At 47.4% G+C, this 27,837-nt stretch overlaps 1 protein-coding gene across 1 annotated transcript in view; it reads right to left on the reverse strand.

Annotated features, from left to right (window-relative positions):
- Positions 1–5,031: 5,031 nt before the first annotated feature.
- LOC138489512 (zinc finger protein ZFP2-like) overlaps positions 5,032–27,837 on the reverse strand; it is an 81,028-nt gene continuing 58,222 nt past the window's right edge. The window contains exon 3 of the mRNA XM_069617254.1: positions 5,032–9,813. Within this exon, the coding sequence (XP_069473355.1) occupies positions 8,690–9,813 (1,124 nt within the window). The 3' untranslated portion in view covers positions 5,032–8,689. The remainder of the gene's footprint in view (positions 9,814–27,837) is intronic.

Consider the following 27,837-nt stretch of genomic DNA (forward strand, 5'->3'; position numbering starts at 1 on the left):
GCTCACGATGGCGTAAAAAAACTATCTGATGGACCTCGACGCGTGATGGACCATGGGTACAGTGGACGTCACACTAGGGATAGTATTACGCCATGTCGACGTACATTTTCGAGTTTCGAAAACAACAACTGTAATACTTTGCAGCTTCAACTAGATGTTGGCCTATGCATAGCATGTGATCTAAGCAGATTCCACAAGCTTCAGAAATATATATATACTTTTTTACAGAGTCTGCTACGCGCGTGACCAGGGTTGTCCTCTGGGGAATTCTTGGTTCACCTGATTCACACAGCAACTGCCTCTTTAATGCTTTTCCCCAACGGCATTGTTCGGCACTGCTTATCTCGTTCACTGCCCTCGAGCTGTGGCTCCTTCGCATATAGTCAATTTATCTCGGTGTTCCACTGTAACACTGACTCACGGAGAGAGAGAGAGAGTCTGTCAACTGCTTCCCTCCGGCGCTGGCAGTAATTGATGTGATCACTTCTTTCAGTACAGCTGATACCAGGCTCCGAACGCGAGCCTCGTCAGTTACACCCCAGTCTCCCGTGGCAACGTTTATAAAAAATGTCTTCAGCCGCGTCCCTCCGACAGAGGCACTTCTGGTAACGCTTGCTTCTCCCTCTAAAGCCCAATGTGGTGGGTTGATCGAAACAAACTGCTCTTCATGCGACGAGGGCCTCAGTATGCCCATTCATATTCGTCCTCTTCCTCCACTCGAGCGCCTTGTCAACGAACTAACACAACCTTTAGAGGGAAGCCCCTTTATCTTCCTAATCCTCCTGATTTCCTGCATCATCCCTCCTTCCTTCCTTCCCCATTGTCCCTCCTTCTGGAGTCATCCTTGCACCCTTTCACTGCTGTGATGCTCTGTGTTGCCACGTTTCACCTCAGGGTTCAGCTTCTCCTTATTAACCCCTTCACACAGACCCACAGGTCTCAAGCAAATAGGTTTTTTCAGGCTCCACCATTTTGTTGCCTGTTAGACGGTATCTGCCTTTTTCCTTGCATGCAGGTCCCAAGGCTTCCTGTAAGGTTGCTCTGGTGTGCCCTGGTAGAGGTCCATGGAAAAGCATGGACCTTCCCTCACCCACCCTCTTCTGCGGACAGTACTTGGTCTTTGGCCCTCCTCCACCCTTCCATCTTTTAGGCTACCCTCCATGTGCCTTGCATAGTGGTGCAGTCCCATTCCTTCTCCCATCTCTTCACTCTCCCCTGGACCAAAGTGCCCCCTGGAGCCTCCCTACACTCTCTAGCTAGCTACCAAGATGATGCTTTTCTCTCCTCTGCCTAAGATGTTCTAGCTTTGTCTCACTTGCTAACAACATGGTTGTCTCCTGTCGGGCTTGAGGGTATCTCTCTTACACTCCCCATCTCTCTTTCAACATCTGAACTTCTTCATCCTCCTCCTCACACACTATCCTCTCCTCCCAGATCTGGACTCTCGTTCTGCCAAATGGTATTTTCCTTGTCCTGCTCCCACAGATTCTCTGTTCTTTCCTCTAGAAGGCTTTCCCGTCTCCTTCCTTACAACAATATCCTCCACTGTCTCCATTCTGATATTCTCAAAATCCTGCATCTGTCTCTCCAGATGGTGCCTCTTACCTTCCTCTCCAAGGTGATACCCTCTGTGTCAGCCCCCACCCACTCTCCCTCTCTGTGTCTATAAATGTCCTTTTCCAAATCAGAATCTCCCCCTTTCTATCAACAAGATCTTTCCCCATCTCCTTTAAATTCTCAGCCAACTCAACCGAATCCCTCTCCTCTGGCCAAAACTCTACCCATGCTTCTTTTACTTCACCACACAACAGTTTCCCCTTCCATTTCTCTACCTCGGGCTCTTTGCACTCCAGGTCTCTGCACATGCGGTCATCCAGTGCCTGTCATCTTCCTCCTTCCAGCTCTGCCAGGGACTTACCGACACTCTAGCTGAGCTGGCTGCCAGCCTTTTAAAGAGCAGTCTCTCCTCCCCTGGGCAGGCGCTCTGGGACTCATTGTACATGGGCTGGGTTGCTCTGGTTTAGGCCATGTGTTCATGGTCAGGTGGGCAGAGTCCAAGATTACATTAAGGCCTGCTGCCATCTTGGATTGTGGACTGACCCTGTATGCATAGGAAACCTCTCCTCCTCACCTTGGACAATGGATTGTGTTTACATTTGGTCCCTCACATTCAACGTATGTTAGTTTTCAATTCTCCTCATGATACTTAATATCTGCAGGTTTGTCCGGTCCATGTGGGGGTGACTCAGAATAGTTAATGCAGGTAAGAAATGCATCTGCTTGCTTGCTGGTGATGGTTGAATGATGCATGATGGTCTATTACAGGGAAAACCTTCTTTCGCAACACAGGGAGATTAGATCGGTCTGGATGGAGCGTCTGGTTCCCTCCAGTCAACGGGCCCCTTTCATCCCTCCCTCTCATCTCTTTACATTCTAGAGAGCATCTCCCTTGATTTCCTATCCCGCCTACAATCCCACAGGACGAGTCCAGCTGAGGCCCTCCACCCACACCTTTGCATTTAGAATTACTTTTGTTGATTTCCTTTATGGCAGCTGGACGCTTAACACCGGATGTCTGCACCTTCCCCCCTGCCGTGGTCAATCATCCACTTCTGCACATTCAGGACATTCTCCATCGCTGCTTCCATGATGCTAGGACCTCTGTAGGTTTGTGGTCTCCGTCTCCTGTGGTAGTTGTCCCTCGAGGATATAGGGGGCGCGAACAGTCACACCCTCCTGCATGGTTGCGTGACATCTTAGATGGCTTTATTTACTGAGATATCTGGCACAGCCAACCCTAAAAGATGTCACAGCTTTTCAGGAGGTGGATCATTTTAGAACAGGAATTTGTGGGCCTGGATACAAAATGAAATGCATCAAAATGACAATTGTCAAATAGCAAAATATTAGCCACTAGAAACTGTTCACACCTCAAGATAAAAAGACTAATGACCAAAATGTTATTATATCTTCATAACTCTATATCCCACTAATAATGACAGTTTCAGAATCTTAAAAAGACGGTCTGCGGACGGATTGATATATTCGTAAATGGAAAACCCCCAAAACCTTTAGGATGAGATTGAAAAAAGACTGCTCTGTCTATGTAGTAAGCCACCAGTTGTTTTCTTTATGTTCCACGTGGTTCGTGTACCCACATGCTTGGAATAAAACCACTTTTTTGGGGTGGAAAATTAACTCCAGAAATTCTTTTGTCATTTATTGTACTATAGATGCTATCAACAAGCATTACACTTATTGGCCCCACCATCTTTATCAGAATGAATCTCATAACAAATAAAGGAGATCAAAATCAAACATGCAAATGAAAGATTCTGAATGCAACACAGTGCAAAGCATTATGCAGCCAAGAAACTAGAGGATTGTATGCTATACTGGCAAGACATCCGATAGGGTGCCTAGTGGACATTCAAGCCAAAGACAAGGACTGGATACTGCTCCAGAACATTGACCAGAGCCTTTACGCAAATCTTTATTCTGTTATGGAACTTGCGTTGGTCACAGTGTTCCATTATAACCACATTCCTCTGCATTTCTTTCTCACATAGGTGTGTGATTTACTACTTAATGTCTCTAAGAAAACATAAGAATCATTTGCAACACATTACTTTCAATTATTTTTAATTATTACTTAATATAATTGTATATATTGATACTTCTGTTATATTGATTACAACCAAGCATAAAGGAGTCCCTAAGAGACTTGCACCATGGCAGACTGTTTTCAATAGAGTTCAAAGTAAAAAGATGCCAGCACGCTGTCTGCGCCACTTTACATGAGTAGTTTCATTCACTGGTCTGAATACAATCACAACAGGTGTCCAGTACATGACATGTATTTCGGCCTGGGGCCTTCTTCACAACTGGACTACAAATAATTACAACATTGTCAACCATATATACAATAACAATAATGGCATCATATAAGTCAACGCAATAAAAGTGGATGATTGAATGTTGCATTGTGTAATAAGTGGGGTAACCAGAAATAACAGAAAGACAAAAAAAGCAATGAAAGATAAGAAAAAATAAGAATAACGTATTAAGAACATGGGATCATATATAAGAACATGTTCACTGAGTATTTCAAATATAAGTCAGCTATATAGGACATGTTCTTCTATTTGCCTCCTCTGGAAGTCGTTTCCATGGTCCAATATGCCACTCTCTCTTTGCCACTTACTATACAATGCCACTTATTCAAGTAGTCATCATAGTCTGCTTAATATAAGTTAATACTCTAGCATGTATCTAGATTATGCAAAACAAAGGGGGGGCGTCTGGGAGTCTCTCTACCAGCACGAACACAGCCCAATGACCTGTTCTTGGGTGGATGGACCCTGGGAAAGTCTCAACCAAGTATTTAACTCACTGTCCCTTTCACAGAGAAGAAATATCGCTGCATATCAGTCTTTGTCCTTCCCAGGGGCAGTCCAGCACTGAAATGCTAGGCAATTCTCCTCTGAACAAGAGTACCAACAGCAACCTCTCCTCTGTGAAAGGGACTGGTTGAGACTCTCCCAGGGGCCATTCACCCAAGAACAGGTCAATGGGCTGTGTTTGTGCTGGTAGAGAGACTCCCAGAACCCCCTTTGATATGTATACAGATTAGCTTGTTTTTTGTATTCCTTCATTGAAAGTGCCTAAGTGATCTATGTATGAAGCGCTTAATAGATGCAAGTAGATACGAACATAGTAATGACTCCCATCGTATTACTCAGTGAACATGTTCTTACATATGATCTCATGTTCTTAATAGCTTATTCTTATTTTTTGTTATATTTCATTTTTTTTGGTCTTTCTGGTTACCCCACTTATCCTACCCTTGCCCAACCCCACGATCTGTCTCTATTTTGCAATTACACAATGCAACATCCAATCAACCACTTTTATTGCGATGACTTATATGTTGCCATTATTGTTATTGTATATATGGTTGACAATGTTGTAATTATTTGTAGTGCAGTTCTGAAGAAGGCCCCAGGCCGAAACACGTGTAATGTACTGGACACCTGTTGTGATTGTATTCAGACCAGTGAATGAAACTACGCATGTAAACTGGCGCAGACAGTGTGCTGGCATGTTTTTACTTTGAACTTAATGAGAGTGTAGTGGGTTAACTCTTTTGCCCGCACGTGCTGTCATAGGTGGTAGTGGCTAGATCATTAAATCCTTTCTGACACACAGAGCATGTCGTGCTAAAATTCCTCGCAACCATCCCACAGTTTCATATTGTTTTCAATGGAGCTCTTAGTTTCTCATTTATGACAATATTTTCCTGTGTGGACAGACTCTCATTACTAGAAACTTAAATCAATTGTAACATTAGTACCATTTATCACAATGGAATCCTACATATCCCATAGATACTCACGTTCATGGAATGAAGCACAAGAAAAAAACATCGCTACTTTGTCTACCTTTCTTTTAAAACATGCCGTCTTTGCATCAATGAGAATTGTGAAGAGTCTGGGGAAGTCTTCCCCCATGTGGCGAGGGAAGGACAGAAAGTGCCCGACTCCGACACTGGGGTGGCTATCTGTGGGAGGACCACATGGGGGGAAGATGGCTCACTAGAAGAAGTGTAATGTCCCCCGCACCTCTGTGAGGGATAACAGTCACAAGTCTTTGCCTTCCCACGTACTGGACCTGAAGGGCGGTCTATTACCCAAATCTTCCCTTAGTTATGATATTTTCACACTTGGATTTGGGCATGTTTATTTTGAATGATTTACTAAAAAACAAAGTTTTTGCAGAGCTTTGTTGTTTGTCATTAAAAAAAAAGGCTGTCCTCAAAGTGAACCAATATTAGCTTTATTGGGTTTCCCTTGAGGGCAGGTATTTCTTAAAAAAGGCCCAATATTCCCTAGTCAATGTTTTATGGTATTTTCATCACTGCAAACGTGGTGCTGTCGAGTGGGTATAGTTTGTGCATCTTGGACCGGGGGTCCTCGTGTCAATTCCTTTTTGTTCTTCTTTTATTTTTTCTCTTAATATTGAAGGTTTAGAGTTTTTTTTCTTCTCTGTGTCCCTGTGTGTTGGATACACAGTGAAGATCATTGATCAGTCCTTGTCTTTGTTTGGATCGATCAAACTATGATCTGGCATGTTACATTTAATTTAGTTGTGCAGATACAGTATTGTGATGAGCTCATTTGGAACTTGCTGTTAAAATCCATACACAAACAGATACTTGTTCCTATGGGCCAACTGGGATGAGGTAGAGGGCCTAAGTAATGAAGATCACGCCCACCGAGAAACACACAGTTCAGGCTAGTTGTTGCGAACAGCTGACCAATGCCAGGAATCAGATAAGCCAGGAAGATGGAGATGCTCCATGCCCAAGGCCGGTTGGGAAACCGGAGGGACACCGAACAGACCGAAGATCGGGGGAAGTGGCAGACGAAGCTTCAAGACCAGACGTCCACTGCGCAGAAGGAGCAAGATACGCTCTAGCGGGAGAGCCCCTGTGGTGTGAGGACCGGGGAGCCTATGCTATGTGTTCACTGGCAGGGAGAAGAACATAAGTTGAAAGGGTGACAGACTGAGGACTAAAGTCAAAGAATGACATTTGCTAGGTTTATGACCTAATTTAAACCTAATCCTTTAGTTTTCTGTTGTGATAATCAAGACTGTTGGTACTTGACTTGTGGCTTTGAGTTGCCTTGGCCTGAGACACTTATTAATGTATATATCCAGTTCAACTACACAACAGCAAGGACACAGCGTTCCCATAAGCCCACTGTGCCCATGCACTTGGATTGCAATGTGCTATTCCAGCAGCTCTCAGGCGCTGCCATCATGCATGACGCTCATGGACGATATGTTAGAACACTTATATTGCACCAGCCACAAGCACAGTGGTCTTATTGCTCCAGTACCGTATTTAAAGTTGGGTCAGTGCTGGCTCTGCCCAGTGGGTCTCGCAGTAGCATACAAGGCTGAAAGGTTCACAAGGTGGGATGCAACACAGAAATGACTAAATGTTGATAGGATGGAAAGATTAGGATAGACAAGTGCTAGCAGGATTGTATGTTTTGAGGTTCTTTCGGAAAGTGGCGATGGGGTGCAGTGCGGCTGTTCCATGCTCTTCCATGATATGATATGGCATTTATAACACGCCTATACACAAGTGTTTCATGTGCCCTACCACACTCCCTGCTGCACATGCTCTTACATGATGAATCTATTATGTGCTGAAATGTAAGCAGACATTTACAGAAGTAAGCATACCGATTCACCAGCCCCCATTCTACTAAGTCGGAAGCTTTGACTTTGCTGTAACATTACACAATGAGAGATGTGAAGTGCTGCCCATACAGAGTAGGCATGGAGTGCAGTCATGACTCGTATAGAGACGCTTCCACCATAGTACATATACGTTCCGCATACTTCAATGCTTCCACTTATATGAGTTCTGATACCACCATTCCGTCTAGTGTGGGCAGTCCTAGGGCAGATCTCCAGATGTTTCTCAAATCCATCACCTTGATTCTCAGGTCAGTCTTCGGATAATGGGTTCCATTGCTACCTTCTCTCTTCTCAGACCGTATAAAGTGTCCATTTCGTAGTTACTATGTCTGGGAGCAGTCAGACATTCTTGTTCATAAGTTGTGTCCACCAACAAAAATCAGTGCTACTTATTAGGATAAATTTTGAAAGTTGCTGCTAGAATTTCATATTTCCCATCATGTGGAGCACTGAAAGACTAACAGGAAATACTTTTCTATCTGCTAAGTCAATTGTACAACTATTATCTTTAACTGTTTCTTTCAGCGTATATGTTTGAGTCCTAGCTCTGGTGATTCGCAGACAGTGAGATGTTACAGCACCTGCAGAGCTGCAATGGAATCCGAGACGTGTCTTGCTGAGTGCGATCTCCTGCCCTGAAGATTCCCAGGAACTGGGATATTACAGTACCTACAGAGCTGCTATGGAGTCCGAGATGTATCTTGCTGAGTGCGATTCCCTACCCTGCAGATTCCCAGATACTGAGATGTTACAGTACCTACAGAGCTTCTACAAAGTCCGAAATATGTCTTGCTGAGAGCGACCCCCCCCCTCCCCTGGTGATTCCCAGAAACTGTGATATCACAGCACCTACAGAGCTGCTACAGAGTCCAAGAAGTGCCTTGCTGAGTGCAACTCCCTTCACGTGATCTTGGTTCAAGGTGTTAGTGGGCCTCTACGGCAGTCTGGTGGAATCTGCATTGTTGCGTTTGTGTGCATTTAGTGAACAATATTGACCATGTCCGGCTGTCCTGTGCTGATATGATGGACCTCATTGTTACGTGTCAGTTCTACTTTTTGTTACCATTCATGCATTAACTCCTCGTCAGCATCTGTTTTCGTGCTCGTATTCACCATTTTCCACTATACTTGAGCTGTCTTTTCTATGGGGTCAATAGTGTAAAGTTGGTTTGATTTACTACTTTGGTTGCTTTATTTCATTTTTCACTTTTTTCCTCAGTGTTAGTATCTCATAGTTGGGTAGATGACAAGGCAGCCAGTCAGGCACACTAGGATCATAGTGTGTGCCGCAGGTACTGGCATCTTTGTCCCTTTTATTCTTCTCATGTTCAGTGCACATTTTCCGATCCTGTGATTTGTTCAGCAGGTGGGACCTGTGATGTCGACTCCGGTTTGATGCACTATACTCCATGCACCCTTAGGGCTTCTCCCCAGAATGGATCTTCTGATGCCTGTATAGATTTGTACTGTGCGTGAAGCCTTTGCCGCACTCCATGCACTGGTGCAGTCTCCCCCCCGTGTGGGATTTCAGATGTTTCCTGAAGGCTGTTGCATGATTAAAGTGCTGATCACATTCTGTACACACATACGGTGGCTCCAGTGTATGGATCCAGCGATGGCTGCAGAGAGCTGAGGCATGAGTGAATCTTTTCTTGCACTCTGTGCATTCAAACGGCTTCTCCCCTGTATGGGTCCTTTCATGGCTGCTTAGAGCCGAGGAGCAACTGAACCTCTTCTTGCACTGGATGCATTCATAGTGCTTCTCTCCCGTATGGATCTTCTGATGACAGCTCAGATTGGATGGGGAACTAAAGCGTTTCTGGCACACTGTGCATTCATAGGGCTTCTCCCCTGTATGGGTTCTCTGGTGGATTTTTAGTGCCGAGGAGTCGCAGAAGCTTTTCTGGCAAGTACTGCATTCATATGGCTTCTCGCCTGTATGGATCCTCTGGTGACAGTGGAGATTGGAGGAGTCCCTGAAGCGTTTCTGGCACACTGTGCATTCATACGGCTTCTCCCCTGTATGGATTCTCTGATGGCTGCACAACTGTGATTTTTTAGTGAAGCTTCTCTCACACTGCGAACACTGGTACGGTCGCTCGCCAGTATGGATCTTCTGATGCTGGAAAAGATTTGAAGTGCAGGAGAAGCGCTTCTCACACTCTGTACATTGGTATGGCCGTTCTCCAGTGTGGGATCGCTGATGCAGAGTTAAGCGGGACACAGAAGTAAAGTGCTTACCACACTGAACGCACTGGTGGGGCTTCTCCACAGTAGGGCTTGTGCGAGGCTTCTGAGATGCACTTTTATCACGCTTGCTATTGCTGTAGGGGATGTCCCCCGAGTGAGATCTACTGTGTATAATAAGACAGTGCCTGTCAGCAAAGATCTTTTCACAGAAGCTGCAGGTAAGTGTTTTCTCCTTCATGTGGATCCTCATATGGAGCTTGAGTTGGGAGGGTTCCCGGAAGCTCTGATCGCAGTCTGTGCATCTTCTAGGGTTCATTTGCAGGCTCCCAGTTTCAGTCATGGCTGCATTTTCTGTTGAAAGAAGCAGAACTTCCAGTTATTACTCTGTAACTCTGGATCATACAGCCTAAACATCAACAGACCTAGTGTATAGTCATGAATTATTGATCCAGGGAATCCATTGATCCGACTGTCCAGCAGAGTGCCCTTAGCCATGAACAATAGGATCATGAAACCTGAGCAGACTTTATAATGAAATAGTTGGTGGGAGACAATAGTAACACAATCAGGCATCATAGACTCAGTGTAGTTCTATTCATTTGTGTTTAATAATGTGACAACTTACAGGGCAGCAAGGAAGTGAACATCAAACAACTGCTGTACAGTTAATTCCTACTTGACATTTATATCGTAAGCATAAACTAAACATCAAAGCAGGAATTGCACATAGAGTGTGGCACCAGGGGTGTGTGCATAGCTGAAAGTTAAACTTAAGAAGGCTTACATCTGGGAGGCAAGACCTTCTGGAGGTTGGAAATGTAGGAGTCTATGTAGGTGTCTAGGGGTTTGGGGGGATGGTATGTGAATAGGGCAGATGCTAGAGATCTCTTGAACCTAAATGTTGTAATCGTTTCGGTTCTCAAGCAGTTGGGACTATCATTGCACATTTATGTGGCGGACACCGCAAAGGTTTTCTCCCCATGTCTATATAATTTAAATAGGAGGGGGATTAAGATGCCAGCAGGGGTATAGGGAGACAGTTCTGAGGTCCTGGGGACCCTTCTTATATAAGCATTTGTGGTTCAGGAACAGAACGTTCAGATGTATTTTGGCTTCCAGTGAGAGCCATTTTAATGCCTTGAGTGCTGGTGTGATGGGTCCTCTCTTGCTAAGGTTAGCTCCACGCTGTATTTTTGGGTGAGGTTGTAAACTTAGAAACCACCTAATTATTTACCCATTTGTGTCCTTATTCTTGGCATGATCGGACAATAGAAGGAATTTGGGACCGCTCACCTTATGGTCAATCACTCAAGTTCTAGTGCAGCATACTTGGTGATGCAACATTCAACTGATAAAACGGATAGGGTGTCAGACTTTAAACCACTGCTTCAGGACCTACCCACAAAGAGTCTGTTTGAATCAGGCAGAAGGATGAGGGACTAATGGCATAGTGAGGTTATCAATATACCAACATCCTCCTCCAATTCAGCAGACTAGACCAACATCCTCCTCCACTTCAGCAGTCCAGACTAGACCACCATCCTCCTTCACTTCAGCAGTCCAGACCGACATCCTCCTCCACTTCAGCAGTCCAGACTAGACCAACATCCTCCTCCACTTCAGCAGTCCAGATTAGACCAACATCCTCCTCCACTTTAGCAGTCCAGACTAGACCAACATCCTCCTCCACTTAGGCAGTCCAGACTAGACCAACGTCCTCCTCCACTTCAGCGGTCCATACTAGGCCAACATTCTCCTCCACATCAGCAGACTAGACTAGACCCACATCCTCCTCCACTTCAGCAGTCCAAACCAACTTCCTCCTCCACTTCAGCAGTCCAGACTAGACCAACATTCTCCTCCACTTCAGCAGTCCAGACTAGACCAACATTCTCCTCCACTTCAGCAGTCCAGACTAGACCAACATTCTCCTCCACTTCAGCAGTCCAGACCAACATCCTCCTCCACTTCAGCCGTCCAGATTAGATCAGCATCCTCCTCCACTTCAGCAGTCCAGACTAGACCCACATCCTCCTCCACTTCAGCAGTCCAGACTAGACCACCATCCTCCTTCACTTCAGCAGTCCAGACCGATATACCCCTCCACTTCAGCAGTTCAGACCAACATCCTCCTCCACTTCAGCAGTCCAGACTAGGCCAACATCCCCCTCCCCTTCAGCAGTCCAGACTAGGCCAACATTCCCCTCCACTTCAGCAGTCCAGACTAGATCAACATCCTCCTCCACTTCAGCAGTCCAGACCAACGTCCTCCTCCACTTCAGCAGTCCAGACTAGATCAACATCCTCCTCCACTTCAGCAATCCAGACCAACATCCTCCTCCACTTCAGCAGTCCAGACGAGACCAACATCCCCCTCAACTTCAGCAGTCCAGACTAGACCACCATCCACCTCCACTTCAGCAGTCCAAACTAGACCACCATCCTCCTCCACTTCAGCAGTGCAGGCTAGACCAACATCCTCCTCCACTTCAGCAGACCAGACCAACATCCTTCTCCACTTCAGCAGTCCAGATTAGACCAACATCCTCCTCCACTTCAGCAGACCAGACCAACATACTCCTCCGCCTCCTCTTCAGCAGACCAGACCAACAGCCTCCTCCACTTCAGCAGTCCAGACCAACATCCTCCTCCTCCTCTTCAGCAGACCAGACCAACATCCTCCTCCACTTCAGCCGTCCAGACTAGGCCAACACCCCCCCCCCTCCACTTCAGCAGTCCAGACTAGATCAACATCCTCCTCCACTTCAGCGGTCCAGACCAACATTCTCCTCCACTTCAGCAGTGCAGGCTAGACCAACATTCTCCTCCACTTCAGCAGTGCAAGCTAGACCAACATCCTCCTCCACTTCAGCAGTCCATACTAGACCAACATCCTCCTCCCCTTCAGTAGTCCAGACTAGACCAACATTCTCCTCCACTTCAGCCGTCCAGATTAGACCAACATCCTCCTCCACTTCAGCCATCCAGATTAGACCAACATCCCCCTCCACTTCAGCAGTCCAGACTAGATCAACATCCTCCTCCACTTCAGCAGTCCAGACCAACATCCTCCTCCACTTCAGCAGTCCAGACAAACATCCTTCTCCACTTCAGCAGTCCAGACAAACATCCTTCTCCACTTCAGCAGTCCAGACAAACATCCTTCTCCACTTCAGCAGTCCAGACAAACATCCTTCTCCACTTCAGCAGTCCAGATTAGACCAACATCCTACGCCACTTCAGCAGTCCAGATTAGACCAACATCCTACGCCACTTCAGCAGTCCAGACCTACATCCTCCTCCACTTCAGCAGTCCAGACTAGACCAACATCCTCCTCCACTTCAGCAGTCCATACTAGACCAATATCCTCCTCCACTTCAGCAGTCCAGACCAACATCCCCCTCCACTTTAGCAGTCCATACTAGACCAACATCCTCCTCCACTTCAGCAGTCCATACTAGACCAACATCCCCCTCAACTTCAGCAGTCCAGACTAGACCAGCATCCTCCTCAACTTCAGCAGTCCAGACTAGACCAACATCCTCCTCCGCTTCAGCAGTCCAGACTAGACCAACATTCTCCTCCGCTTCAGCAGTCCAGACTAGACCCACATCCTCCTCCACTTCAGCATTCCAACCTAGACCAACATCCTCCTCCACTTCAGCAGTCCATACTAGACCAACATCCTCCTCCCCTTCAGTAGTCCAGACTAGACCAACATTCTCCTCCACTTCAGCAGTCCAGACCAACATTCTCCTCCACTTCAGCAGTGCAGGCTAGACCAACATCCTCCTCCACTTCAGCAGTCCAGACTAGACCAACATCCTCCTCCACTTCAGCAGTCCAGACTAGACCAACATTCTCCTCCACTTCAGCAGTGAAGGCTAGACCAACATCCTCCTCCATTTCAGCAGTCCAGACTAGACCAACATCCTCCTCCACTTCAGCAGTCCAGACTAGCCCCACATCCTCCTCCACTTCAGAAGACCAGAACAACATCCTCTTCCTCTTCAGCAGTCCAGACTAGACCAACATCCCCCTCCACTTCAGCGGTCCAGTCCAGACCAACATCCTACTCCACTTCAGCAGTCCAGACTAGACCAACATCCTCCTCCACTTCAGCAGTCCATACTAGACCCACATCCTCCTCCACTTCAGCAGTCCAGACCAACATCCTCCTCCACTTCAGCCGTGCAGATTAGAGCAACATCCTCCTCCACTTCAGCCGTCCAGATTAGACCAACATCCTCCTCCACTTCAGCAGTCCAGACTAGGCCAACATCCCCCTCCACTTCAGCAGTCCAGACTAGGCCAACATCCCCCTCCACTTCAGCAGTCCAGACCAACATCCTTCTCCACTTCAGCAGTCCAGATTAGACCAACATCCTCCTCCACTTCAGCAGTCCAGACCAACATCCTCCTCCACTTCAGCCGTCCAGATTAGACCAACATCCTCCTCCACTTCAGCAGTCCAGACTAGGCCAACATCCACCTCCACTTCAGCAGTCCAGACTAGATCAACATCCTCCTCCACTTCAGCAGTCCAGACCAACATCCTTCTCGACTTCAGCAGTCCAGACTACTCCAACATTCTCCTCCACTTCAGCAGTCCAGACGAGACCAACATCCCCCTCAACTTCAGCAGTCCAGACTAGACCAACATCCTCCTCCACTTCAGCAGTCCAGACTAGACCAACATCCCCCTCCACTTCAGCAGTCCAGACGAGACCAACATCCCCCTCAACTTCAGCAGTCCAGACTAGACCAACATCCTCCTCCACTTCAGCAGTCCAGACTAGACCACCATCCTCCTCCACTTCAGCAGTCCAGACTAGACCAATATCCTCCTCCACTTCAGCAGTCCAGACTAGACCAACACCATCCTCCACTTCAGCAGTCCAGACTAGACCAACATCATCCTCCACTTCAGCAGTCCAGACGAACATCCTTCTCCACTTCAGCAGTCCAGACCAACATCCTTCTCTACTTTAGCAGTCCTGATTAGACCAACATCCTCCTCCACTTCAGCAGTCCAGACGAGACCAACATCCCCCTCAACTTCAGCAGTCCAGACTAGACAACATCCTCCTCCACTTCAGCAGTCCAGACTAGACCAACATCATCCTCCTCTTCAGCAGACCAGAGCAACATCATCCTCCTCTTCAGCAGACCAGACCAACATCCTCCTCCACATCAGCATTCCAGGCTAGACCAACATCCTCCTCCACTTCAGCAGTCCAGACTAGACCAACATCCTCCTCCACTTCAGCAGTCCAGACTAGACCAACATCCTCCACAACTTCAGCAGTCCAGACCAACATCCTCCTCCACTTCAGCAGTCCAGACTAGACCAATATCCTCCTCCACTTCAGCAGTCCAGACTAGCTCCACATCCTCCTCCACTTCAGAAGACCAGAACAACATCCTCCACAACGTCAGCAGTCCAGACCAACATCCCCCTCCACTTCAGCGGTCCAGTCCAGACCAACATCCTACTCCACTTCAGCAATCCAGACTAGACCCACATCCTCCTCCACTTCAGCAGTCCAGACCAACCATCCTCCTCCACATCAGCCGTGCAGATTAGAGCAACATCCTCCTCCACTTCAGCCGTCCAGATTAGACCAACATCCTCCTCCACTTCAGCAGTCCAGACTAGATCAACATCCTCCTCCACTTCAGCAGTCCAGACCAACATCCTCCTTAATGTCAGCAGTCCAGACCAACATCCTTCTCCACTTCAGCAGTCCAGATTAGACCAACATCCTCCTCCACTTCAACAGTCCAGACTAGGCCAACATACCCTCCACTTCAGCAGCCCAGGCTAGATCAACATCCTCCTCCACTTCAGCAGACCAGACCAACATCCTCCTCCACTTCAGCAGACCAGACCAACATCCTCCTCCACTTCAGCAGACCAGACCAACATCCTCCTCCACTTTAGCAGACCAGAACAACATCCTCCTCCACTTCAGCAGTCCAGACCAACATCCTCCTCCACTTCAGCAGTCCAGACCAGACCAACATCCACCTCCACTTCAGCAGTCCAGACCAGACCAACATCCACCTCCACTTCAGCAGTCCAGACCAACATCCTCCTCCACTTCAGCAGTCCAGACCAGACCAACATCCACCTCCACTTCAGCAGTCCAGACCAGACCAACATTCTCCTCCACTTCAGCAGTGCAGGCTAGACCAACATCCTCCTCCACTTCAGCAGTCCAGACTAGACCAACATCCTCCTCCACTTCAGCAGTCCATACTAGACCAACATCCTCCTCCCCTTCAGTAGTCCAGACTAGACCAACATTCTCCTCCACTTCAGCAGTGCAGGCTAGACCAACATCCTCCTCCACTTCAGCAGTCCAGACTAGACCAACATCCTCCTCCACTTCAGCAGTCCAGACTAGACCAACATCCTCCACAACTTCAGCAGTCCAGACCAACATCCTCCTCCACTTCAGCAGTCAGGACTAGACCAATATCCTCCTCCACTTCAGCAGTCCAGACTAGCCCCACATCCTCCTCCACTTCAGAAGACCAGAACAACATCCTCTTCCTCTTCAGCAGTCCAGACTAGACCAACATCCCCCTCCACTTCAGCGGTCCAGTCCAGACCAACATCCTACTCCACTTCAGCAATCCAGACTAGACCCACATCCTCCTCCACTTCAGCAGTCCAGACCAACCATCCTCCTCCACATCAGCCGTGCAGATTAGAGCAACATCCCCCTCCACTTCAGCAGTCCATACTAGACACACATCCTCCTCCACTTCAGCAGACCAGACCAACATCCTCCTCCACTTCAGCAGACCAGACCAACATCCTCCTCCACTTCAGCAGACCAGACCAACATCCTCCTCCACTTCAGCAGACCAGACCAACATCCTCCTCCACTTCAGCAGACCAGACCAACATCCTCCTCCACTTCAGCAGTCCAGACCAACATCCTCCTCCACTTCAGCAGTCCAGACCAGACCAACATCCACCTCCACTTCAGCAGTCCAGACCAGACCAACATTCTCCTCCACTTCAGCAGTCCAGACTAGACCAACATTCTCCTCCACTTCAGCAGTCCAGACCAGACCAACATCCTTCTCCACTTCAGCAGACCAGACCAACATCCTTCTCCACTACAGCAGACCAGACCAACATCCTTCTCCACTTCAGCAGACCAACATCCTTCTCCACTTCAGCAGACCAGACCAACATCTTTCTCCACTTCAGCAGTCCAGATTAGACTAATATCCTCCTCCACTTCAGCAGTCCAGACTAGACCAACATCCCCCTCCACTTTAGCAGTCCAGATTAGACCAATATCCTCCTCCACTTCAGCAGTCCAGACCAACATCCCCCTCCACTTCAGCAGTCCAGATTAGACCAATATCCTCCTCCACTTTAGCAGTCCAGATTAGACCAATAACCTCCTCCACTTCAGCAGTCAAGACCAACATCCCCCTCCACATCAGCAGTCCAGACTAGACCAATATCCTCCTCCACTTCAGCAGTCCAGACCAACATCCTCCTCCACTTCAGCAGTCCAGACTAGACCAACATCCCCCTCCACTTTAGCAGTCCAGACTAGACCAACATCCTCCTCCACTTCAGCAGTCTAGACCAATATCCTCCTCCACTTCAGCAGTCCAGACCTACATCCTCCTCCACTTCAGCAGTCCAGACTAGACCGACATCCCCCTCCACTTTAGCAGTCCATACTAGACCAACATTCTCCTCCACTTCAGCAGTCCATACTAGACCAACATCCCCCTCAACTTCGGCAGTCCAGGCTAGACCAACATCCTCCTCAACTTCAGCAGTCCAGACTAGACCAACATTCTCCTCCACTTCAGCAGTCAAGACCAACATCTTCCTCCACTTCAGCAGACCAGACCAACATCCTTCTCCACTTCAGCAGGCCAGACCAACATCCTTCTCCACTTCAGCAGACCAGACCAACATCCTTCTCCACTACAGCAGACCAGACCAACATCTTTCTCCACTTCAGCAGACCAACATCCTTCTCCACTTCAGCAGACCAACATCCTTCACTTCAGCAGACCAACATCCTTCTCCACTTCAGCATACCAGACCAGACCAACATCAGTTCAGACTACACCAACATCAGTTCAGACTAGACCAACATCCCCCTCCACTTCAGCTGTCCAGACTAGACCAATATACTCCTCCACTTCAGCAGTCTAGTCCAACATCCTCCTCCACTTCAGCAGTCTAGACCAACATCCTCCTCCACTTCAGCAGTCAAGACTAGACCACCAACCCCCATCACTTCAGCTGTCAAGACTAGACCAACATCCTCCTCCACTTCATCAGTTCAGACTGTTAAGATGGATGTCTGAACTCTGTCCTGGAGGGGCAGAGGTTCAGAAGGCCAGCCTAGTTTATTGGAACAGGGTAACCTCTGGACAAGCCAGACCAATCAGGGTAGCGATGGCGGCGGTCAAGACTAGGTCTCAAGAGGGGTGAGGGTGACTGAAAGGCCGCAATGAGTACACAAAGCAAGGACGCTTACAAATTACTCCAGACAGGTGTTATATTAAAAATATAGACACATTTATTACAAGGCCTTTGTAACATCGACCATAGTAAAGAATCACGGTAAAACTCCCATAAACCAACACATCACAAGCAATACAATATATATACAATGTAGTTGGAGAGGAACTTTTTAATGAGGAGACATCTTACAGTGTACACTTGCGACCTGTAGATGGATGCTGCTGTAGCTGTTAGTATCTTTCTTATGTGATATTTATCTGGGTTATTTTCTGAAATTTTATTTTGTCGCAGGTGTGTGGGTCAGCACGGAGACATAGAGTTCCTCAACTCTGTATGAAAAATATGAGAAAAAGTTTGTGCCCACACCTAATTGCGCCAAACTTCTTATGTAGCAAATTAAATTCACAAAAGTCAAATTGCTTGATATGAATAATCTGTTTTAATTGGTACGGTTTCTGCCCTTTTTGGATGACACGTGTTTCGGCGTTTAACTAGCGCCTTTTTCAAATCCGGGCTGTTCTCATATAAAAACATAAACACAAAAAAATAGAAATAAAATAACATTTTGAGTAGCATATGACTTGATTGCTATCTTTTGATTAATTACACGTTGTGTACACGAGATAGTGAGCCTGGTTGTTATTGTGATCCTTATGAAAAACATCCCTCAATGTGACAGACACCTGAAAAGTGACAAGCAATTGATACCTCGAGTAATAGTGAAGCAAAAGAAAAAGTCAAACCATTAAATGCGTCGCAGAAAAAGTAGGTTAGACCCGTATTGGCTTAAATATCCAAAATGAAACACATTCAAAATTGATCTCTTACCCTTGCTTATCTAGGTTGAAGTCCCCATTCCGGGAAATATTTTTTTAAGTCGAATTACGTAACTGTAGTCCTAGAGTTTGATCCCTCCTAAATAGAAAAAACCAAATGTTCCATTTATACTGATGTTAGCTGGGATAAGACCATTTATCTCATCATTATCCATCTCTTGTTGTAAATATGTTTCTCACAGTTTCATGCCTACATTTTAATTTAGTACTTGCATTGCACCCTATGTTCTAATAATAGTGCGGTATCCCATTACTGAGGAAAATCCAAATCAGCGCTACTTATTTCACACTTGATTTAACCCGTGATGGCAATGATATGGGACGTGTGTCTTTCCCTTCGGCTCCTGGAGAAAGGCACACCTACTCCATCGATTCCACACTTTTTGGAATGTTAATTATAAAATTGGTGGCAATGATCATGAAAGTTATAGTCTTCCCGCCTCTTAAGGGAGTGAAAGCGCAAACAATTGATTATATTGTCATGTTTTACGGTTGTGCCCACTTCCGCGAGTTTGTTTACCCAAAAACGAACGTGTTTGTTTAAATCCCACGATGGGAAGCATGCTCGCCTCTGTAGGAGGCGTGTTTGTTCTATTAATCCGGGTGCTTTTAGGGCTTACCTGCAAACAATCTCTAATGCAAGTACTAAATTCAAATGTAGGCATGTAACCGTGAGAAACATATTTACAACAAGAGATACATAATGATGAGATAAATGGTCTTATCCCAGCTAACATCAGTATAAATGGAACATTTGGTTTTTTCTATTTAGGAGGGATCAAACTCTAGGACTACAGTTACGTAATTCGACTTAAAAAAATATTTCCCGGAAGGGGGACTTCAACCTAGATAAGCAAGGGTAAGAGATCAATTTTGAATGTGTTTCATTTTGGATATTTAAGCCAAAACGGGTCTAACCTACTTTTTCTGCGACGCATTTAATGGTTTGACTTTTTCTTTTGCTTCACTATTACACGAGGTATCAATTGCTTGTCACTTTTCAGGTGTCTGTCACATTGAGGGATGTTTTTCATAAGGCTCACAATAACAACCAGGCTCACTATCTCGTGTACACAACGTGTAATTAATCAAAAGATAGCAATCAAGTCATATGCTACTCAAAATGTTATTTTATTTCTATTTTTTTGTGTTTATGTTTTTATATGAGAACAGCCCGGATTTGAAAAAGGCGCTAGTTAAACGCCGAAACACGTGTCATCCAAAAAGGGCAGAAACCGTACCAAATAAACCAAAGATTATTCATATCAAGCAATTTGACTTTTGTGAATTTAATTTGCTACATAGGAAGTTTGGCGCAATTAGGTGTGGGCACAAACAAACTTTTTCCAATATATATACAAGACCAAGGGGTCTAAGGAATTAGAAGCACAAAATATGCAGACCACCTAGATGGGGAGGAAAACAGGCAGTGCAAGTAATCGTTAGACCCAGTTCGACATCAGAGGCCACCTAACTAGAAGGAAATCCGAGCCCTACTAAGAGTGGAGCCTTGTGCTCAAAAGTACCTGCACACGCAGGTGCCATTGGGCAATGGGGAGTCTCTTCAGGGAAATCAGGCAGTTCAGAGAGGTGAACAAAACAATGCTGAACAGATCCCCGCTACTCAAGCGTGCCCTCCACTTGTGGGCAGAAGCAGGATGCGAGTGCGGAAAAGGGTTGCTGTTTAAAACAGCAATGGAAAGCCACAGGCTCCTGCGGGAGGGCGACCGGTTAGGGTATTGACTACTCACCGGTCCCCGATGCAGGCAGACCCAGGCTTCTCTGGTTCCGCTTCGGTACTGGCAGGTGCAGAGGCGATCAGCAGGATGTCTCGACGCCATGTAGATTCTGCGACAGCAGGAGTCAGGGTCGAGGGTGTCCCAAATGCAGCGAACACGCACAGGTTTGTTACCACAGCAGGGCAACTCGGCAACCGCGTGTATTCCGGTCCCAAAGCACACGTCTCACTTCAGACCTGGGAACACCAAGAGTACGAATCGTGTGAGAGTGCCGAGGACACGGTATTCGCAGTAAGCCAGACGGTGGTGACAGAGCAAGGTTCCTGTGTAGGCTGGTCAGTCCACTGGATGGCCCAGGGACGCTTCCGAAGGCTTACGTACAGGACTTGGTGAAGATGGCGAGAATAGTTGTTCCCACTATTCTAAAGGGTCGAAGCGCCTTTGCAGACCTTTTCGTTCGATCAGAGGCCGAGTGGTCTCGCAGGACGACAGCAGTGCAGGGTGCCAAACCTTCAGCTGGTCACCAGCGATTCCTAAACTCAGCTTTTTAGTTGCAGGATACTTGGCTACTTATCGTTTGTTCATGAGAACTCAGGAGATCGACCTGGTAGTGGGGTTTTCAGCCTCCTCTTATCCAGAGTTCCCTTTGCACCTAAACGGAGGGGGCCCAATGGGAGATCCGCTCACAAACACTCACACCATACGTGGACCTATCACGGACCACGGTGGTCCCAGGCATTCATGACACTCTAGACTCTCTGGCACCCAGGATGTGTATTGGGAACAGACATCCCAGCCCACATCCTGGAGGCAAACACAAGGCATGCAGAAGCCCGCAAAAGCGTTGTGTTTCGCGGGAAAGTGCATGACCAAATAAGGACTGCCCCCGGTCGGCTCGACCTGGGGGAAGGTGAAGGGGCAAGACGGTCAGCGGATGGGACAAAGAACCTCATGGCCTGGCCATTTTGGAGGCCAGGCCACCCATTTGGGCCAAATGCGGGAAGCGTGGTTAACATGGCAAAAAGGGGTTAAAAAAACAAAGAAACGATAGCTGCCATCAGTCCCGTCCGTGACACACTGCACATTTCATGATAAGTCCAGCGAGAGTTCCTAGGGCCTTTGGAATGACTAGAGACCCAAGAGCACGGTAATTTAAGTTACGGTGCACTCTTGTTTCATGTTGCTCAAAAGCTGCAACATGAGGAAAGGACTAAGGGAAACAAAGTCTCCCGGTACTGACTGTCTTAAGGGCATGTCAGTTTCCCCGTAAGAATTGAAAGAAAGCCCAGAGGAGTGCGGCGGAAGGCTGCGCTTCTCTGGCAAAGTCTAGATCAGGGTGTAAAACAACAGCAACAAGTTTGGGGGTTGCCACATGGAAGGAAAATTACCTACAATTATGAAATCTTTCCTAACACAGACCAGACCAGCATCTTCCTCCACTTCAGCAGTCTAGACCAAACCAACATCCTCCTCCACTTCAGCAGTCCAGACCAACATCCTCCTCCACTTCAGCAGTCCAGACCAGACCAACATCCTCCTCCACTTCAGCAGTCCAGCATAGACAGTGAAGGGAGTCCCATAGAGGTTGGACCTCAACTTCCTAAGGAACTATACGAGGGAAGAACATTTATTTTCTACCTGGGGACACCCAAGTTCAAACTAGTAGCTGGTGTGACATATAGGTTGTTCCTCACCTTTGTCCTTAAGCTGCAATGGTTTCCCTACCACCACAGTGTCATGGGCATCTGCCTGCATTATGAAAGGTCTCTTCCAATCAGATGACCTGGAATCAGGGGCCTGACCTAGGGATTCCATCAGGCCAATGAAGATCTTCTCACACTCCAGAGTCCATAAGAACTCCTTTGGTCCCCTTCAAGTAGTGAGGGCAGTCAGAGGGACAGCTATACGACTATAGCCTGTCACTTTACCCATGTGTTTCCCAGTGAGGCCCAGGAAAGTCCTCTCTTGGGTCTTGGTAGTGGGGGTTGCCCAGTTCTGTACATCTTTTACTTCACGGACAAGAGGCTGCATCTTGCCTCCACTTACACCAATGTTATGCTCAAGGAAGACCAATGGCTACTGTTCAGTCTGACACTTGCTCATCTTCCTGAAAAGGTTGGCCTGATGAAGGTCCTGAAACCCAGTCTAGGGAGTTATTCCCAGTTTATTGCAAGTGGGGTTAGAATCTGCCAAACCACCCAGATATATTGCAGGGATCCTCTCTCCCAGTCAGAACAGTGTTGATTCTCATTTGACAGATGTCAGTTGGAGTCACCAATTCATTGCACTGAAGAAAGGCTCTGAAAAGGCCAAAACATATGTTGCCATACCCTGCAGAAGGATCAAAAATGGAACTGCACTTTTCAGTACAGGGCTGATCCACCAAGTTGTCGTAGCCGCAAGAATCGGCCGAGGATGACACTACCTGATCTAACAGGTGCTTATACAACAAATCGCCATCAGAGTTTCTAGGAATGTATAAATGCATCACTCCGGTGGACACCAGCCGCAGGCATGGTTTCCCGCACACATCAGAATACAGCAACGACAACAAAGGTAGTCTTGCTGGTCACATAATTATTCCACCTACTTACACCAGACTACACCTCTGCCATCAGTATGCAGCAAAGATCTATGACAAATTCGGACGAGCTGGCCACAATGAGCCTTTCACACTCACTCTTTTTCCCGACCTCCCTCAGCACCCATTCACATGTCTGAACTCATTGATTGCTTTTTACCGGAGACCGACCAGCCCTGCTAATAGGCCTTATCGTGGCCAAAAGCACACGCATTGTAAGCCAAATCCATGGTTGCCATATTTTGGGCTTCAGTCCCCTGAGGGCGTTCTCACCACTAGCACATTGAGACTAGAATAGTAAAAGGCACTTTATAAATGTCAACTACAATAACCTGGTCAAAGGAAGACTGTAGCCAGGAATCGTTCCTTTGATCAGATGCAAAGTCTTGGCTAGCAAGTGGTGGGCCAGGGACGGAGTAAGGGGGTGGCAGACACGCATGTAATGAGTCATGTGATATTATGCAGGGTGCTACCTCCTCAGAAAGACGGAAATTGCACTTCTCACACATAGTTTTGGCAAATGGGCCTCTGTCTTGAATCACAAATGTGTTCTTCATCACCAATGATTAGTGATTATGTACAATTCCCACCCCCATATACACTCCATACTTTACTGGCCAACAGGATTTGCCACTATTTGTCCATAAACATCCTCAGGAAATTGTCATTTCAAACCTATACACACCAGTGCACAGTGCTCCATTTCCTCAGAAAGGTCTAGAAAGTAACAAGAAAAAGTCTCTCTGAATCACTCCACGGCGTCGTCCACAATCATCATCTTTTGATAGTTGCAAGGTCCCCTCAGAGTCTGCAGATTGATGACCCCTTGCTATGGGTTCCAAAACTCCTAGTCAGGCATACACCACCTGGAGCTGAGGCAGACTTAAAGGAGTTACAGGCTGGCCACCGTGCTCCTGGCCACCTCCTCACTGTGGGCCCTAGATCTAAGCTTCCTAATGCACGCTCACTCATCTCTTGTAGCTCTGATGGAAGCATGTACCTAAGGGTCCCTTCTCTTGTCTGTCTTGTGGAACCCCTAAAGCCCCTCTCCCCAACATCTCTCCACATGCTTGTATTACCTACAACACATCATACTCACCTCTCAGCATCTAGTATGTGCCCCCCCTCTAACACTTTTTTATCAAGCTTGCTCTCTCTCCTAATTCCTCTCACCTCTTCCCCATCTGCAGGTCTTCATTCAGTCACTACCACCTCCTTTCCAGTTCTTACTTTCGTTACAGCCTCCTCCACCCCTTCCTCCTCCTCAACCTCAGTGCATATTCTCTCCTTCGGCAACTCATCCAGCACTGCATAACTTCTCCAATTCCTTCCCTGCTCGCCTAACTCTCTCCTTCACCTCTTGTTCCTTCTTACACCCAACACTCCTCCTTACTCAGTCTCCTTTGCTCCTCCGTCCTCCCCTTTCTCCAACCTTCAATGTCATTTTCTCCAAACTTCTATACATTGACCCTGTTGTGACCTCCATGTATGTTTGCCCTCTCTGCAGTCTAGGCTCCATGCATGACTTGTGTGGGATTGGCTGGAATTGCATATGCTTCCAATGGAGGGGCATGAGGCTGACATGGCATCCAGAATATGCCAGTCTGACCTCTTACAGGTTACCAGTCAATTGGTCGAAAACATTTGGTCGACAGGACAATTGGTCGACACCATTTGGTCGAATGCCAAATGGTGGAATTTTTTTTTTTTACCCCTTTTTTGGGGGGTCCGGGATTGACTGGGTGATGTTAACCCAGACGGGTCAGGCGCCGAACAGAGATGGGATAGGGGGGGGGGGGGATGGGTGGCAGGGGAACACATATTTTGTCACAGTTCAGACCGGAGGAGCGGAAAAACAAAATATGGGTATATAAAGGGGCTTTGTAGGGACTTGACGGGTCCGTTTTTGACCCCTACGGGAAGAATCGAGACCCAATGCAAAGAAAACGAACCACATACTCTAACAAGAAACATGATAAGGGCCTTGAAGCAGACGTACTGGACGCGCACACACTTGTCCACAACTTAAGATGGCTCCCACGCTCTGTACAGACACGATACGTATTTGCACACTTAATGTCAAAGGTTTGAACTCCCCCACAAAAAGATCCATGGTGGCTAGAGAATTCAGGAAATCGAAAATAGATATTCTTTTTCTTCAGGAAACGCGATATCGAAAGGGCGAGGAGAGAGGGATCCCGTCGCGGGAAGTTGGGCCCACCTTTTGGAGCTCTGGTGTTTTAAAGAAAGCTGGAGTGGGGATTCTGATACGCAAAAGCCTCCGGATTTCAATTCTGGAGACATGGACAGATAGGGAAGGGAGAGCCCTCATAGTCACCGGAAACATACGAGGCACAATAGTCACCCTTGCTACGCTTTATGCACCTAATCAGGGGCAAAACAGATTTCTTCATAAAATCACTGAGAAAGTCTTTGGGATGGCTAGGGGACACACGGTTCTTGGTGGGGACTTCAATACATGGATGGACAGCTCAATGGACAGACAAACTAGAGCCGATGCAGCAGACCCGCCCGGTACCAGAAATGAGGCAGACATCAAAATAACTCTTGATCTCTTGGGCCTCACTGATTGCTGGCGCCATTTGCACCCGATGGAAAGAGGCTTCACTTTCCACTCTCTCCCCCATGACACACTCACGCGCATCGATTACATCTTCCTCTCAGAACACCTCTTACACACGTTGCAGGCGGCCACTATACACCCCTCTGCATGGACGGATCACGATATGGTGATGGTGGATATATCTTGGAATGATCTGGCCCCCCGTAACACCAAATGGAGATGTAACCACTCCTTATGGGCTGATTCGGTCTTCAGGGAAACTTTCGAAACCGAGATCAAGCAATTCTTTATTACCAATGACACTGGGGAAGTTGGGAAGACACACGTGTGGGAGGCTGCTAAGGCAACCCTGAGGGGAGTACTTAAGGAAGGAGCCAATAAAAAAAGAGAACGGCATCAGGGAGAGGCTCGGGAAGGCTCAAGAAATGGCACAGTCCTCTCCATCTGAGAGACCCAAGTATATCGCTGAGGTCAGGCGTCTCAGGGAAGAGTTGAAAATACTTATTGCGGGCAAAAACAGCCCAGACCTTACAGTACCTTAAACAAAAATATTATGAGAAGGGCTACAAGGCTGACGCCCTGTTGGCAGCCCGTCTTCGTGCACAGAAGGCGGAGAGATGGGTTGACTTAATTGAAAGAACGGATGGTACCCTCACGGACACGATAGTCACATCCCCCGAAGACATACAGGAAGCATTCGCCTATTTTTACGAAGACTTATACATGTGCGACCCCCCCCACATCTAGGAAGTATAGACACATACTTGAAGGAAACACGGCTTCCCACACTCACACCCACGGAGGCAGCGTCCCTAGATACGCCAGTCTCGGAAGAGGAAGTTACAGACGCTATCAAGAGATTGACGGCGGGAAAGGCCACGGGCGACGACGGATTCACGCCCGGGTTCTACAAGACGTTCTCCCCCCTCATTGCCCTCTTTCTTGCATCCATGTTTAATCGCATCTTTGACACAGGCCAAGCACCTCCGTCCTTCTCACAAGCCCTTCTTGCCGTTATTCCGAAAGAAGGTCGGGATCCCAGGTTCTGTAGCTCCTATCGTCCCATCTCCCTCCTCAACATCGATGCTAAGATATACGCTAGAGTGATTGCGGCTCGGCTTGAAACACACCTCCCTAGGCTGATACACTCCGACCAGGTTGGATTTGTCCTTGGAAGACAGGGTGCGGGCACTATGCGGAAAACGCTGCACTTAATCCATGAAGCACAGGAAATGGAGGGGGACCCGTCCCTTCTGTCCTTAGATGCCGAGAAGGCTTTTGACCGGGTCTCATGGGACTTTCTAGAAAGGGTACTGGTGTCATATGGGCTGGGACCAAAACTTTGCCGTGCCATCAAAGCACTGTACAGTTCCCCCACAACATCAGTGACGGTGAACGGAGGCTATACTCGTTGGTTTCCTCTGGAAAGGGGGACAAGGCAGGGCTGTCCACTGTCAGCGATCCTATTTGTAATGTCACTTGAGCCATTGGCGCAAAAGTTGAGAAGTGATAATAGGGTAAAGGGTATCACAGTGGGCGATCTAGAATACAAATTGGGTCTATACGCCGACGATATCTTACTACATTTGATCGACCCCCTAGAATCGGTCCGGCTGCGCTCCGCATAATTGAAGAATATGGCGAGCTGGCGGGTCTGAAAATTAACACAGGGAAATCTGTCCTTCTCCCGATTGACAGACGTAGAGATTCTGAGGCCGAACGCTTCGCCCCCTTGGGAGTAAAAGTCAGCCTCACCACACTCCGATACCTGGGCATCAACGTCACCCGTGATCTGGGATCCCTATATGGGGCCAACTTCCCTCCTTTGTCATTAGCTCTTCAAAAAGATGTCCAAAGGTGGTCCAAGCTTACCATCTCGTGGCTAGGCCGTCTAAATGCTATAAAAATGGTCCTTCTCCCCAAGATATTATACTTATTCCAAATGCTCCCCATCAAAATGCCCCCAGAATATTTCACGGATACGAGAAGGCTGTTACTAACCTTCCTATGGCAAAGTCAAAAGCCGAGAATCCCGAGATCCCTCCTCCAACTTCGAAAGGACAACCCTGGGGTGGGTCTCCCAGATATTGAAACATATTATAGAGCGACTCAACTC

The sequence above is a fragment of the Ambystoma mexicanum genome, chromosome 9 (assembly GCF_040938575.1).
Source record: "Ambystoma mexicanum isolate Mex_15411 chromosome 9, UKY_AmexF1_1, whole genome shotgun sequence".
Lineage (NCBI taxonomy): Eukaryota > Metazoa > Chordata > Amphibia > Caudata > Ambystomatidae > Ambystoma > Ambystoma mexicanum.